The sequence below is a fragment of the Papio anubis genome, chromosome 4 (assembly GCF_008728515.1).
Source record: "Papio anubis isolate 15944 chromosome 4, Panubis1.0, whole genome shotgun sequence".
In the NCBI taxonomy this organism is placed as follows: domain Eukaryota; kingdom Metazoa; phylum Chordata; class Mammalia; order Primates; family Cercopithecidae; genus Papio; species Papio anubis.
The window spans coordinates 30549525-30563571 of record NC_044979.1 but is presented as its reverse complement, the minus strand read 5'-3'; the positions used below and the strand labels follow the sequence as shown (position 1 = coordinate 30563571).

Genomic DNA, 14047 nt, shown 5'->3' with positions numbered 1-14047 from the left:
TCTTATATCATCTAAAAATGACATTGCTTAGAATAGCCACCTCTTTTAGGAAGAATCTGGGGCCTGTGAGATAATGAAGTAAGTGTGTATGTGTTGACATACTGTTCCTTTCTGCCTCTCTTCTTTTGGTTTTTCTGTTTTTTCCAACTTTAATTTTCCTCCTGTTTCTTTACTATCCTGCAAACTCATATTAAATCTGGCCTTGTCAATGAAACATTTCCTGATTACTTCTTTCCACTTCCCTGAACTCTTATAGCATTTAGTCCCTAGTCTATATCACATGTATTAGCATAGCACTTAATCAAAACTGTTGGCCAGATGTGGTGGCTCATGCCTGTAATCCCAGCACTTTGGGTGGGAGGCCAAGGCAGGCGGGTCACTTGAGGTCAGGAGTTTGAGACTAGCCTGGCCAATATGGTGAAACCCCATCTCTACTAAAAATACAAAAATTAGCTGCGCGTGGTGGCACATGCCTGTAATCCCCAGTACTCTGGAGGCTAAGGCACAAGAATTGCTTGAACCCAGGAGGCGGAGGTTGCAGTGAGCCAAGATCATGCCCTTGCTCTCCAGCCTGTCCAGAGCGAGACTCTGTCTCAAAAAAAAAAAAACAAAAACAAAAAAAAACTGCTTTGTGTTGCTATTTCCTATCTGTAGGATTTCTTCTATTCCTATTTTAAGTTTCATAATTTTTGAGTCCAGGATTATACATGTATTTATAGAATGCTTTGTATGGAACTAACAGTTGGTAGGTGCTCAATAAAGATTTTTTTGAGTAATAGAATTGGATTTAAAATATCTGTAAATATTTGAAGTGTCCTAATACTTATTGAGCTTCTTCTGTAATACAGTTTATGCTCCTATGTCTCTGTTAAAGAACATTTGTTTCCAGTTTGGGTGATTACAAACACTCTATTTCTTATTTGTGAGCCTGTTGTGTGAAAAAGGTAGCCCTATTCTCAATAAAGCATTTCAACCAAATACTTTTAAATCATTTATTATATATCTTAACATTTAATATTCGCGATACAAAGAGGTAACCAATTTCAGACACATTCCTATATCTTGTGCTGTAGGACGTGTTCATTTGATTTTGTTCATTCCTGATGTCATGTTTTATTTTACTTTTAGGATAAGAACAAGAAACTGCGTCCCCTGTATGACATTCCTTACATGTTTGAGGCCCGGGAATTTCTTCGAAAAAAGCTTATTGGGAAGAAGGTAAGAAATTGATGACAGAAGTATATTTGCAAGTGGTTGGGCTTAAGCTAATCTTTTGGAGGCAATTGTTGTAAGCTGGGCCCGTTACCAGCAGATGACACTCCTCCATCAAGTCAAGTGGAATTACTTTGATATGAGGAGAGGCGTGTTTATGTGTCAGAAATGGTACCCAATGGGAGAGGTTTAAAATTAGGGCCCTGACCACAGTTTGATTGCCAGTAGTCTCACAGCAGGGTCCGGGCTCAATTCCAGTTTTAATAATTGCATATTGCCCTGAGCTCCATTCAGTTGGCTCTCTTGTTTTCTCCAGCCACCTTCATTAAATGTTCAGGGCTATGGGATTTACTAGTGAGGGAAGCTTGCTCCTTTTTCATGCTTCCGCTACTTCTGAGGGATAGGCTGGCTATAAGGGGAAGAGGGGATGACCTGGACTATAAGCATGCCTATTGTAATGCACTGTGGCATCAATGCTCCCTCTATTCTTCTGACTGGCAGAATTTTCTGTCCCCTGTAAGAGTTTTTTTTTCAGGAAGGGGTATATGGCTTCCTCATAGTTCGTGTGCAGATTTTTGTGTAGCTTGATGACTTTTTGTTGTTGTTGTTGTTGTTGTTGTTGTTTTTGGGGGGAGACAAGATCTTACTCTGTTGCCTAGTCTGGAGTGCAGTGGTGTGATCTCAGCTCACTGCAACCTCTGCCCCCTGAGTTCAAGCATTTCTACCCCCCAGCCTCCTGAGTAGCTGGGACTACAGGTGTGCACCACCACGCCTGGCTAATTTTTGTATATTTTGGTAAAGATGGAATTTCACCATCTTGGCCAGGCTGATCTCGAACTCCTGACCTAAGGTGATCCATCCACCTCTGCCTTCCAAAGTGCTGAGATTATAGGCACGAACCATCATGCCCGGCAGCATGTTGACTTTGTATTTCTAATGTAACAATTCAGAGGCCATAGATTTCATTTCTTTGTGTTCTTTGTTAGAGCGTAATATTCTGTGACTGGCCACAGAATTTGCATTCTGGGAATCTGATAGTGAGCCTTTGAGCATCCCCTCATTTTTCCTCATGTCCCAACCCTAAGAGTTCTGGGTTGTTTCTTATGTCCTGGATCAACAAAGAACATGAATGGGATGGTTCCTATGATAGTAATTGAAAGAATGCTATTCAAGGAGGTACTGTGATTCATCTTTTCCTCACTTAGTTTCAGTTTGGATTTTAGGAGAAATATATTTTGGGTGAGTTTTTATTGTATCTTCAGAAAGGCAAAACCATTTTTTTTTAATCTGGCCATAACACACTAAAGCCATATTAGCATTCCTTGCCTGAACCACTGATCCTGTGATAGGTTTTGTTTTTGTTTTTGTTTTCTCGAGACGGAGTCTCGCTCTGTTGCCCAGGCTGGAGTGCCGTGGTGCGATCTCGGCTCACCACAACCTCTGCCTCCCGAATTCAAGGAATTCTCCTGCCTCAGCCTTGCAAGTAGCTGGGACTACAGGCACATGCCACCATGGCTGGCTAATTTTTGTAGTTTTAGTAGAGATGGGGTTTCCCTATGTTGGCCAGGCTGGTCTTGAACTCCTAATCTCGTGTTCCACCCACCTTGGCCTCCCAAAGTGCTGGGATTACAGGCATGGGCCACCGTACCTGGCCTTGTGACAGGTTTAATAAGGCTCTGACTTTTGTACTAATACCAAAATGGTGTATCTTAATTATAAATACAGCCATTTTTATTGTATATCATAGTCACTAGGATGATAATTATAGTAAGAGATTTTGAAGTTGGACATAAGGTAAAATTGCTAATTTTGAGGAAGAGAAACCAAACTGGATTCTTGAAATGAGTATTAAATCTACTCAGGTTTCTTCAGAGAATAGGCTCATTTGTCATTGTACAAAACTTGACAGCATGCTGTATTCATTCGTGGAGTGCGAATGATGGCTTTAAGCTTCTTTCCATTTCTAGATCTCCTGTTTTCTGATCAAATGTCTAACATCTCTATTCCACCAAGTTGATATCATTTCACTCATTTATTGGCTCATAAACAATTGCTTGTAGATAGCCAAGGAATTTCTTCACAAGTTTGGGTTTCTATTGAAATTTATCTGAAATCACATTGAAAGGAGTGGCAGCACATATCTGATTTGTGTGCAGCCAGTTGTGTGGCATGTATTATGGCATTCACCTGGTTTCTTTGAATATTGCCCTAACCCTGATTCTGTTTCATCCCTGGGACCATAGATCATAGCTTATTGCAGTAGCTGCTGAGTGGTCTCGGAAGGTTAGACCCAGGCTCTGCTCTCAAGGACTGTATGTCAGGCCATTGTAAAGTGTTCTGTCACAGGATAAAAGGACTGACCTCCAGTGTCAGATATGGAGTCAATTCTTAATCAATTAGGTTCCCTCTTGGTGAGAGAAGCCTCCTTTATTGGTTCCTGTGCAGCAGAGTTGATTGTATTCTATTTGTGCTGAGCTCAAGTTTTGTTCCCCAGAGTGACATTGTATAAATGATGAATATTGTATCCCTGAGTAGTGAGTAGGATGCAACTTAGTTCTGCTGGGCTGGAACATTCCTGATGCAAACTGCTTTTCCTCACTCACCACCTGAAACCACTTGCCTGTCTTCTGGGCCTATCACTTGCCACAGTGAACACCCATGTGCTCCGGCCTCTGGGAGCAGGCAGGGCAGTTGATGCCTCAGGGGAGTGGCTAGCACATCATTGCACATTTCTGCCAATTCCCTTCAGACCTCTGCAGCTGTTCAGCATGGCACGTGGTGATTAAGAGGCACCACGAGGGAGCATGTGTGTCTATGTGCCTATGTGCATGAAAGCTGATTAGGGCAGCCTGTCACAGCTTAAGAAAGATAGTGGAGGTAAAATCATCTTCTCTGCCTAGACTATTATTTGACCTTCTCAGGGAGTCGATAATATGATAATTTTGAGGAGTTGCTAGAATGCAGAGAAATAAGATTGAAGGTAAACTGCTAAGGTGTTTTGTTGGCTTTGATGACCTCCTTCCTAGTTTTTGGAAATGGATTCACTTCCTAGATTTAATTCTGGATTAATGCCTTTAATTAAATTACCCATACTTCTCTTGGAGGCTTTGTTTTGTAATTTGTGAACTGGGGCCATTACTTGCCTGCCTTCTCTCATGAAGTTGAGTTATGAGAATCTAGGATGATAGTAGTATTTCATGTTTGTCCAGATGCCAGTAAAGTATATGGTTTGATTTTGCTTAATAGTGTTTTTATATAGAATCTATCATAGCACTACTTTTTCAGTTATGATATATTCCTGGTTCTGAGATTATGAGAAGTGCATCAGTGTGCAATTAATCTGACATCATGAGAAGTGTTTTTCCCTTTCTTTGTTGGTTCTGCTGACTTTATTGCCTTTTCAACCCATTGCATGAATTCCAGTGTTATTTAATTAGATGTGCATGAGGGCTTTCGCTTTCAGAAGATGAGTATGTGCTGGTGCTAAAGGGGGTGTGTGTGTGTGTGTTTCTAATTGAGAGAGTGGTAGAAGAATACGTGTGTATCCTTGAAGCGTTTTGGAAACTCCCTCAGTTGCCATACTGCCTAGTAGAACTCCCTTCCCATCTCCTGTTTACCATCTGCCCTCTTTCACTAAAATCTTGACTAAGGAATATTCACAGCAAAGAGTTTTGTGTTAATTTCTTCACGGGCTTATCATGAAATGGAATTTGTAATAACTTTAACATGTTTTCCGGTTCTCCAGAATGATTTTCTCACTGTGTGAATAAGATGGTGAGACTGGTATCCTTAGGCTGTGGTCCTCTTCTGATAACAGGGGCAATCTTTTTCTGTGTTTATAAGTTTTTTTTTCCTTAATGCTTAGAGATCAGTTTGCATTACCCTAGTCATTTTGCTTTCAGGAGAATAAGGTAGTAACTGAGATCTTCATTGGGATTTCCCTCCAGCTATCTTGTAAAATATCTAAAGTTGAGACTCAATATGGTTTATCCATGTGATACAGTTTTTTTAAATGACATATGAGTCATTTCTATAGCTCCTGTCCCTTAATTGCAGAATTTCTATCACCATGCGAATCATTGTATTTAAACTTGGAATTTGTTTGGACAACTGGAGTTTCAAAAATGATGGAAAAGATGGAATTGCAAGAAGCCAGCGTGCATTGAAGCTTCAGTGCTGACAGTAGACGCTCATTGTAAACTGTCCTATCATCAGAGACTATCCTGAAAATATATGCCTATTCCTTTAATGTCTCTTTTACTATTTATTTTGAATGAGCAAATATTGGGGATGAGCCTCATTTGTAAACTAGCAGTGGTCTTTGTGTAGTTTTCATGCCATTGAAATTTGTTATATGAACTAACCCAGCTCATTTTGGCACTTAAAATTGGGCATTTTTCTTGATCAGTGCAGACATTTGGGAAGTTACGGGGCTATAAATCATTTAGTGAGTTATTTCAAATCCAGATTGCCTTAGATTGTTGTTCTCTTTTCAAAATCTGTCTTTCTTGAGGTATGTACTTTTAGATGTACATGATCTCCATGTGTACCAGATTGGAAATGATCTCCATGTGTACCAGACTTAAAAATCCAGAATTTCCAAGACTAATCTCTTGATCTTCTATCAGACAACTGCCTCTCCTCCAGTGTTATGGGAGTTACCCCGTTATCTATTGCTGTCAGACATCTTTGACACCCTCTTATTCCAGTCCCTCACCTAGTTCTGCTGGATATATATCTGAATGATGCCTCCTTTCCAGTGCACTGATCCTACCTTGCTTATATCTCATCTAGCCTGGACTCCTATGTGACCTTCCTACTGGTTTTGCCACCAGAATCAGGGTGTTAGACTGCCTCCTCATATCAGTAATCCAAAATCAATCTGGAAATGGTTAATATATGTAATGATATTATCTCTATTCTGGGTAAATGTGCTTCTGTGAGCTAGGTTGGCAACCCAACTACTGTTTATAGCCTTGTTTCTATGGAATAAAATAAAATATTCTGAATGTCTAAGCAGAGTTTTGAAGATGTGGCTCATTTGTAATTTGGTGGCTACCATTTTATGATTTTCATGCTGTTGAAATTTCTTCTGTGAAGTAGACAGACTTTTTTTTGGTAAAGCATTTGATAGAATGCCGATTATATCTTCAAGAGTTAGGACTGCTGTTTATTGGGTTCCCTCTTCGTAGTAAGCACTGAACTCTAAGAGCTTTGTTTTTACTCTTAATTTTCGCCTCCACCCTGCAAGATCTACATGCTGTTCTGGTCTTTACAGGTAAAGAAACTGGAGCCCACAGAAAAGACTTTACTCAGATGCCAATGCTTTTAGTTGCTATGCTGAATTAAAGACTTTTGGAAATGTTTATTTCTCTATTGTGTATACTGACTCAGATGTAGACAGGGTCGTGGTATTTTTGGAATTATGTCTGTTCCTGTATATAATAAATACTTTACATGCTGCAAGAAAGTAGATTCTTCAGGTAGTCTGTAGCTATCAGGAGGTGGTAATGGCACTATATATCAGCCTTCAGAGTGCCTTTAGCCCTCTAGACATTATCTCATTAGTCTTTGAGATGTCCCTGTGAAGTTGTGTTTCATCAAGTCGTTCTTCAGAGAAAAGCAGTGTCAGATTACATGTTCTTCGCCTAGGATATACAGCAATGTGAAGTCCTCGATAACATTGCTAAGCCAATTTTGAAGCTTGATTTCTCTTTCTCTTCGTTCCCTTGGCATAAGTGCAACTTCTGGGAGCATCAGGGAGAAAGGAAGGACAGATGTTGCTTTATCTGGGCACAGGGTCACGGAGAAGTTGAGGGGCACTGTAGGTGCTTGTTCCACCATACGAGAATAGATCTCCAAAGGTACCGGGAGTAACATTCCTTAGCAGGAGCAGTTTTTCACTGTGCTAGTGAGAGCTCTTCAAGGGCACAGAGCTTTCCTGAGGAGGGTTCCACCCTTCTCCCTGGCTATTTATCAGGGTTGTCCTTTTCCTTAAAAACACTTGTATGTTCTGTCTGTTGCAGTGTGTTACCTAATCAGCTGTGTTAAGTACAAAAAGCTGGTAGTCTGGGGATTCTTGTTCCTAATTACCTCTATTTAAGTTTGGATTTTATAAACATTTCTTTTGTCATCTCCACATTTTTCACCTCGTATTAATTTGATTCATTCATGCTATGGAAAGTCCTTTACATTAATGATCAAAGCAGGCCCTAAGGTTGTGAATGCATTGTGATTTAAATTGACAGGTTTATACAAGGTTGCTTGTCCTTGCCTCCTCAGTGCCAGCTGTTCAGTGTGGCTGTAAATTTTTTGAACAAATGACTGAAGATATTTGCCAAATTGAGAGCTGTTTTGAATGACTTGTAATTTCCGACTATGCATTTTTCTAGGAAGAGTTCTCCTGCTTGGAAGTGGTAGTAATGTGTAACATGCATTGGAGACCATGTTCATTTTAGATGCCCTTTACTCTGTGGGTTTTGGGAAGGATCCTAATCTTTTACTCCTTGATTTTTGAGCTCTCTTGTCTAGAGAAGGTTGATTAACAGAAATGACCGGAGTTGCCTGTTTCTGGAAGCTCAGCAAGGTAGCTTTCTTCCTGCTGCCACCTAAATGGTCTTTTCAATAATGAGTGTTTGGTTGTCTTTTGTTGTTGTTTTTCCTGCAGATTCTGAAAAGTACCCCTGTGCTTTGAGGACCATCAGGGTGTTGAGCTGAGCATACAGTTCTTTGGTGAAGTGTGTTATTTTTTGTTGTTGTTGTTTCTTGAGACGGAGTTTTGCTCTTGTAGCCCAGGCTAGAGTGCAAGCAATGGCAGGATCTTGGCTCACTGCAACTTCCGCCTCCCAGGTTCAAGCAATTCACCTGCCTTAGCCTCCCAAGTAGCTGGGATTATAGGCGCCTGCTACCACGCCTGGCTAATTTTTTGTATTTTTAGTAGAGATGGGGTTTCACCACGTTGGCCAGGCAGGTCCTGAACTCCTGACCTCAGGTGATCCACCTGCCTTGGCCTCCCAAAGTGCTGGGATTACAGGCATGAGCCACTGCGCTCAGCCTTGAAGTGTGTTATTTGTATGATATATATTGTAATATCCTCTTCAAAAAGCATCTCTAAGTTAAATGAAGAAACTAGAGGTTTCAACTGCATTCCTGGAAATTTATTCTGTATGCTCACCTGAGGGACATGATTTATTAGCTACCAGAGTCCTCGAGATTCTCATATCTCTGGGTAATACTCTTGTATTAATTTGCTTATTATTAAAGACTTTCTTACTTGGACTCCCAAGTTGCTCATAGTTTTCTGGTGAATGTTCCTATATTTATAACATGATTTGTGGTCGGCTTGTCTTAAGCCACCCACTCCTGATCTTTTCAGCTAGGTTTCTGAAATGTCGTCCTTGGGGCTGGAACTTTCCATGCTTACTCTCTGCAAACCAAGATTTTATTTTAGGGGAGATTTGTGCTGAATCAGCTCAGCTGTGTTTGGGGGTAGGGAGAGGACAGGCTTTTTTTCCCACTTTAAAAATAACCCTTATGTGCCAAAAAACCCTATAAAATGTGCTGAATTGCAAATCTTCCAACTTCCTATACCTCCTGGTTTACAGAGAATAGATTCTTCTGAGCTTGGGCTTGATGATACTGTGCAGAATATCTTATGTTGTAGACAAGTGTAAAGTGAGGCTGGATGCAGATGTGCTCATTTGGAAAGGAAACCTGACTATTGCTGTCTTTTTTCAGCATTTTCTTCTCCAGCATACGAGCAGTTTTGTCCACTTATAAGGATCTATATAGGGATCCTAGATATAAATTTTCTAATGAGAAATAAGTTTGCTTGTGTATCTGCAACATAACCCATATCATTCAGAAAGAGTCCAATCGGAAAGCACCAGCATTCCAGGGTTTGTATGTATATGGCATCTCTTTTTGTTACACTGTGTAAAATTGGGCTAATTGTTTAGTTTGCTTGAATATTTCTTTCCCAAGGGTATGAACAATTTGTTTATGTGTGAGAAGGTAGGATGCACAAGTGTCTGTTAGTTCTAAGGTTGAAATTTGTCACCTTCTTATAGTTGGGTGGTAGAACTGATATTTTAAAGGCTACATCTTCATAATTGAGGTCATGTGGTTGTAACTTAAAAAATGAGCCCCTTGTTTTAATGTATTTAAAATCTGAGTGATACTTTCTGCTCTTATGTGAAAGAAATTATTTTTATTGATACCTAGAATTGCCTTTTTTTTACTTTTACCTGAGCAGTTATCTTCTTCTGGCGAAGCTTTAGGTATCCCTAAAGTGTAACAGTTCTATTCCATGAGTATTGCTAGCTTGGACAGTCCTTCGTCCTTCCTGATGTTTTCATGATGATATGTGTAGTGGGTTGCACAGCATCTCCCCAGAATACCCATCCATCTCGAACCTTAGAATGTGACCTTATTTGGAAATAAGGTCTTTGCAGATGTAATTAATTACGTTAAAATGAAGTGATACTGGATTATGATGGACCCTAAATTCAATGGCCGGTCTCCTAATAAGAAGAGGATCTATAGCCAGACGTGGTGGACTGCACCTGTAGTCCCAGCTGCTCAGAAGGCTGAGATGGAAGGATTGCGTGAGCCTAGGAGTTGGAGGCCTCAGTGAACCATGATCATGCTACTGCACTCTAGTCTGCGCAATAGTGAGACCCCAACTCTAGAAGAAGACAGAGAAGGAGGAGGGGGGATGGAGAGAAGGAGGAGGAGGAGGAGGACTAGTATTGGGCACAGAGAGAAAGAGACCATGTGACAGTGGAGGTAGAAATTGGAGTGGTTTTTAGCTACAAGCCAGGAAATGCTGCCAATTGCCAGGATGCACCAGCTAGGAAGAGGCAAGGAAGGATACCTCCCTGGGGCCTTTAGAGGTATAATGACCCTGCCTACACCTTGATTTTCAACTTGGAGCTTTCGGAACTTTGAGGGGATAGTTTGCAGTACTTTGTTTATGGCAGCCCTGGGAAAGCAATTTAGCTTCTTGTATCTGGTCACCTGACTCTTGGCCGAACCTCTTGTTTCTGGATTTCTACTTCAGTAGTTAGTTTCTTTGCCAAGTAATCTGTGAGACAGGGTTTGATAATGTCAGCATTCTTTCGTCTCCGATTTCCTGCCTATTTTGTCTTGCTTCCTTTATTTATGTTTATTCTTTCTGTCAATACTCCTCCTGGGTGGTAATGCCTTCCCTCCTGCAGACCAGCTGACAGTTGGTGTGGAGGAATTGATACACCCAAGCAAATTTCCAGTGTTGTCCATAGGCTTACCTCCAAACCGTCGTCCTGTTTGCTTTCCTTGAAGCGTGAACACTGATGTCCACTTAAGAAGGCTGCCCTGTCTCATGGCCATCCTAGTCACAGGACCTCCATCACTTCTACTTAGTAATTAGCAGCATTTTGAAATATGATACACCCTGGGAGAAATCATTCCTGGCAGTAGCTCTTGATGAGCTGTGCTCATCCCATTCAAGGTTGATGAATAGAACATTAGGAATAATTAGCACAAGACTGTCTTCTGGAACACGGTCTCTTTTACATAGAGCATCATGTGGCACTGTGCAGGAATTTTCTTCAGTAACTATAGGAATCCCAGGTTTTCTCCTTAATCTGGCCTTTTTGGATAAGGTATTTTTTTCTGCAGCTTTGCCTTCTCACCTCTTCTGGCTTCAACAAGTGGGCTGGGCTGAACAGCAAGTAGTCTCTGAAAACTAAGGTCAATAGTTGGTGTGTTTATTTTCTTTGGGACTCAGTCCCTGAAGCAGTCCCTGAAACACTTGCTATGTTAAGAAGGCCTTAATATGTTAACGAGTAGCCTAGTAATACCAATTCATTTCTCAAATTCTTTTTTTTTGTGTGTGTGTGTGTGTGTGACAGTGTCTCACTCTGTCGCCCAGGCTGGAGTGCAGTGACATGATCTTGGCTCACTGCAACCTCTGCCTCCTGGGTTCAAGCGATTCTCATGCCCCAGCCTTCTGAGTAGTTGGACTACAGGCATGTACCACCAAGCCCAGCTAATTTTTGTATTTTTAGTAGAGATAGGGTTTCATCATGTTGGCCAAGCTGGTCTCGAACTCCCGATCTCAGGTGATCTGTCTGCTTCGGCTTCCCAAAGTGCTGGGATTACAGACATGAGCCGTTCCGCCCAGCCAATTCATTTCTGTTATTCATTCAGGAAATATTTTTTGGACAACTACTCTGTGCCAAGCTTTGTTCTAGGCACTGGGGATAGAGCCTATTTTTATAGTACTAATATTTTAGAAAAGACACATAGTTGTTGGGTACCTTTGTAGAGGTGCAGTAAAGATGAATAAAATATCATCTCTGTTGCAAGTTGCTTACAGTCTAACTGGAGTAAGATGACATCCGTCATATGAGAAGTTGAGTAAGAACGGATTTGAATAACTGGTAAGATAACAGAAATGTATCACTTGGTGGTATTTGATAAATATTAATGCGAAGTGTACCGATTGTGGTTATCTTTCACAGATAGGAGAGGTCTCACTTGCTGGGTGACCTTATGTATTTAATGGCCCCAGCTTCCAGTCATAATCCTGACTCTTAGGAATATTTCCCCTCCTAATTTCTTTCTCTGCTTGTAGATTTCTGCTTCCAGCTGCTGACTAGTGGATACCCAACTGCAGGGTCCAGTGGGTAATTGACATCTGTCATGTCCAAAATATAGTTCAGAGTTTCCATATGATTTTTTTCTCCTGCCCACAAACTGCCTTGGCTTTGCTATTGATCTTTCTAAATGTCATCTCCCATCCATTGTGCCAGACGTTAAAACCAGTAGTCACCCAGCCCCTAACCCGATCTTTTCCATAACCAAATTCATCATTACCCCTCTTTTTCATGTTTTTTTGTTTGTTTGGTGTTTTTTTTTGTTTTTTTTTGTTTTTTTTTGTTTTTTTTGTTTTGGTGAATCTCTTAGTCTGTGTCTTCCTTATCTCTCATTTTAATTATTGGAATTTCACCTTAACTACTTGCCCTGTTTCTTCTGTCTATGCCGTCTTGCAGATTACTGTCACAATTGCTTTCAAAATGCATAGCGACCATGTCACCAACTCTGCTGATACCCATTTGCCTGCAGAAAACAATCTGACTCCCTAAATGATTACATAATAAAAAGCAAAGGAAAAGCAGCTGTATATAAAATATTGTAACTTCAAGTGAGCATCTTGCTTCCATTTCCAGTCTGACTTCCGGCATTGCTGTCCACATATGTCACAAAGAACTTCTCACCATTCCATGGGGACATGCCAACCCATTTCACAACTTCTTTCCTTCATACTTTTTTTTTTTTTTTTGGTCTGGAATCTTACCTCTATTCTGTATTCCTGGCTCCCCATGTAAAGTCTGATGTTCTTTGTCCTCCAATAATGTTTTTGTGACCCTTTCTGTTGTAGTAGTTCCCAGGTCTGACCTACCTCCCCACCCCTATAGGACAAAGAGCCTGTCTTGTCTTTTCATCAGCTCACAGTTCCTAAGACTCTGCTCAACGTTGAGAATGAGATTGAGGTCCTCAATAGATCTTTACAGAAGGGGTGGGATTTGTCCTCTGCTTTGTCATATGGAAGATTTGGATGTGGAGAAGGGATGGAGAAGGCTTGTCATATAGCTCTGAGCTGGGGAAATGGTTTCCATGTCACCTGCTTTTTAAATTTCTTCATGCTATTGTATAATAATATTGACTTGGAGCCCTAATTCAGGGAGACTTTAGGTGTAAGTACTGTCTGATTGAAATACAAACCAAGACCTTAAAAATAGGTGGATAAATATGTTTTCTTATGTTTTGCTATGTACGAATTGAAATTGTTGGATTATCGCTCCATCTGATTGGCAGCATGCTTGTTGCCTGGTGTGAAGTCTTCATGAGGGAAGCTGAGCAGTCACTCCTTAATACTGTAGGTCTGATTTGGGGCTTTTCTGTGTCTTTTTCATTATTGAAAATGTGCATCATTTGTATCCTGTTCTCCTTAAAAATCACAGAAGGATTTAACTAATAGGCAGTAAACTAATCTTTTTTGGCTTGAATTCTCTATTATTATTTTAAAGTTCTAAGTAACATAAGGTTGATGGACCTTGACTGAACCCTGCTGTTCCCATCTCCCCCTCAGCCCCTGGCTTGGGATTCTTAATGTTCCTATTCCCCAGTAATAGTGCAAATGAGTTGGAAGTCAGTACCTCGGTACCTTGCTCCACTCTGCTGTGTCTGCATTGTATGATGTACCTTTGTGCCTGGCAGATTGCTGCTGAGCCCAGCTCCTCAGAGCCTGTCCTAGTAGAGTTTGATGCACAGGGTGGGCAGTGAAACAGCAGAGTTTCCTACCCCAGGCTCGGTTTCCACTACCTCCAAACCTTTAACCCCCATTTATTTTTAAAAGACACCAAAAGAAAAGCAAGGAAAGGAAAAGTAAAGAATGGAAGAAAGGAAGGAAGAAAGTCACAGAGGTGACCTAGTCTTTGATTAGAAGTTTAGGTGACCGTGTTTTGGTGAGATGGTGTCACGTGCAGCTAGAGAGCTGGGGAGGCTTTTTTAGCTTTCTGATTGAATCTCAACATTTGAGTGAGAAAACCATAATTTGATGGTCTCTGCATTCATGACACCTCCATTTCTTCATTTATAAAACGGACATCATGTTTGACCCCTATAATTCCTTGGGTTTGTAATAGTATAGGGAGAGAATGTAAGCAGTCACATTAGGAGTAAATTTGAGCAGGACAGAATGGAAGGAACTTTTTTATTTCTTCAGGGTGGAACTATAGAAGCTAGCACCTCAAATGCAGACCTGCAGCCTTGTCCAAAATTTGTCAGG

At 40.8% G+C, this 14047-nt stretch overlaps 1 protein-coding gene across 1 annotated transcript in view; it reads left to right on the top strand.

The window, feature by feature from the left end:
* The window catches only part of SND1 (staphylococcal nuclease and tudor domain containing 1), a 438879-nt gene that overhangs the window by 154317 nt on the left and 270515 nt on the right, over positions 1-14047 (top strand). The window contains exon 11 of the mRNA XM_017957142.2: positions 1129-1218. Within this exon, the coding sequence (XP_017812631.1) occupies positions 1129-1218 (90 nt within the window). The remainder of the gene's footprint in view (positions 1-1128; positions 1219-14047) is intronic.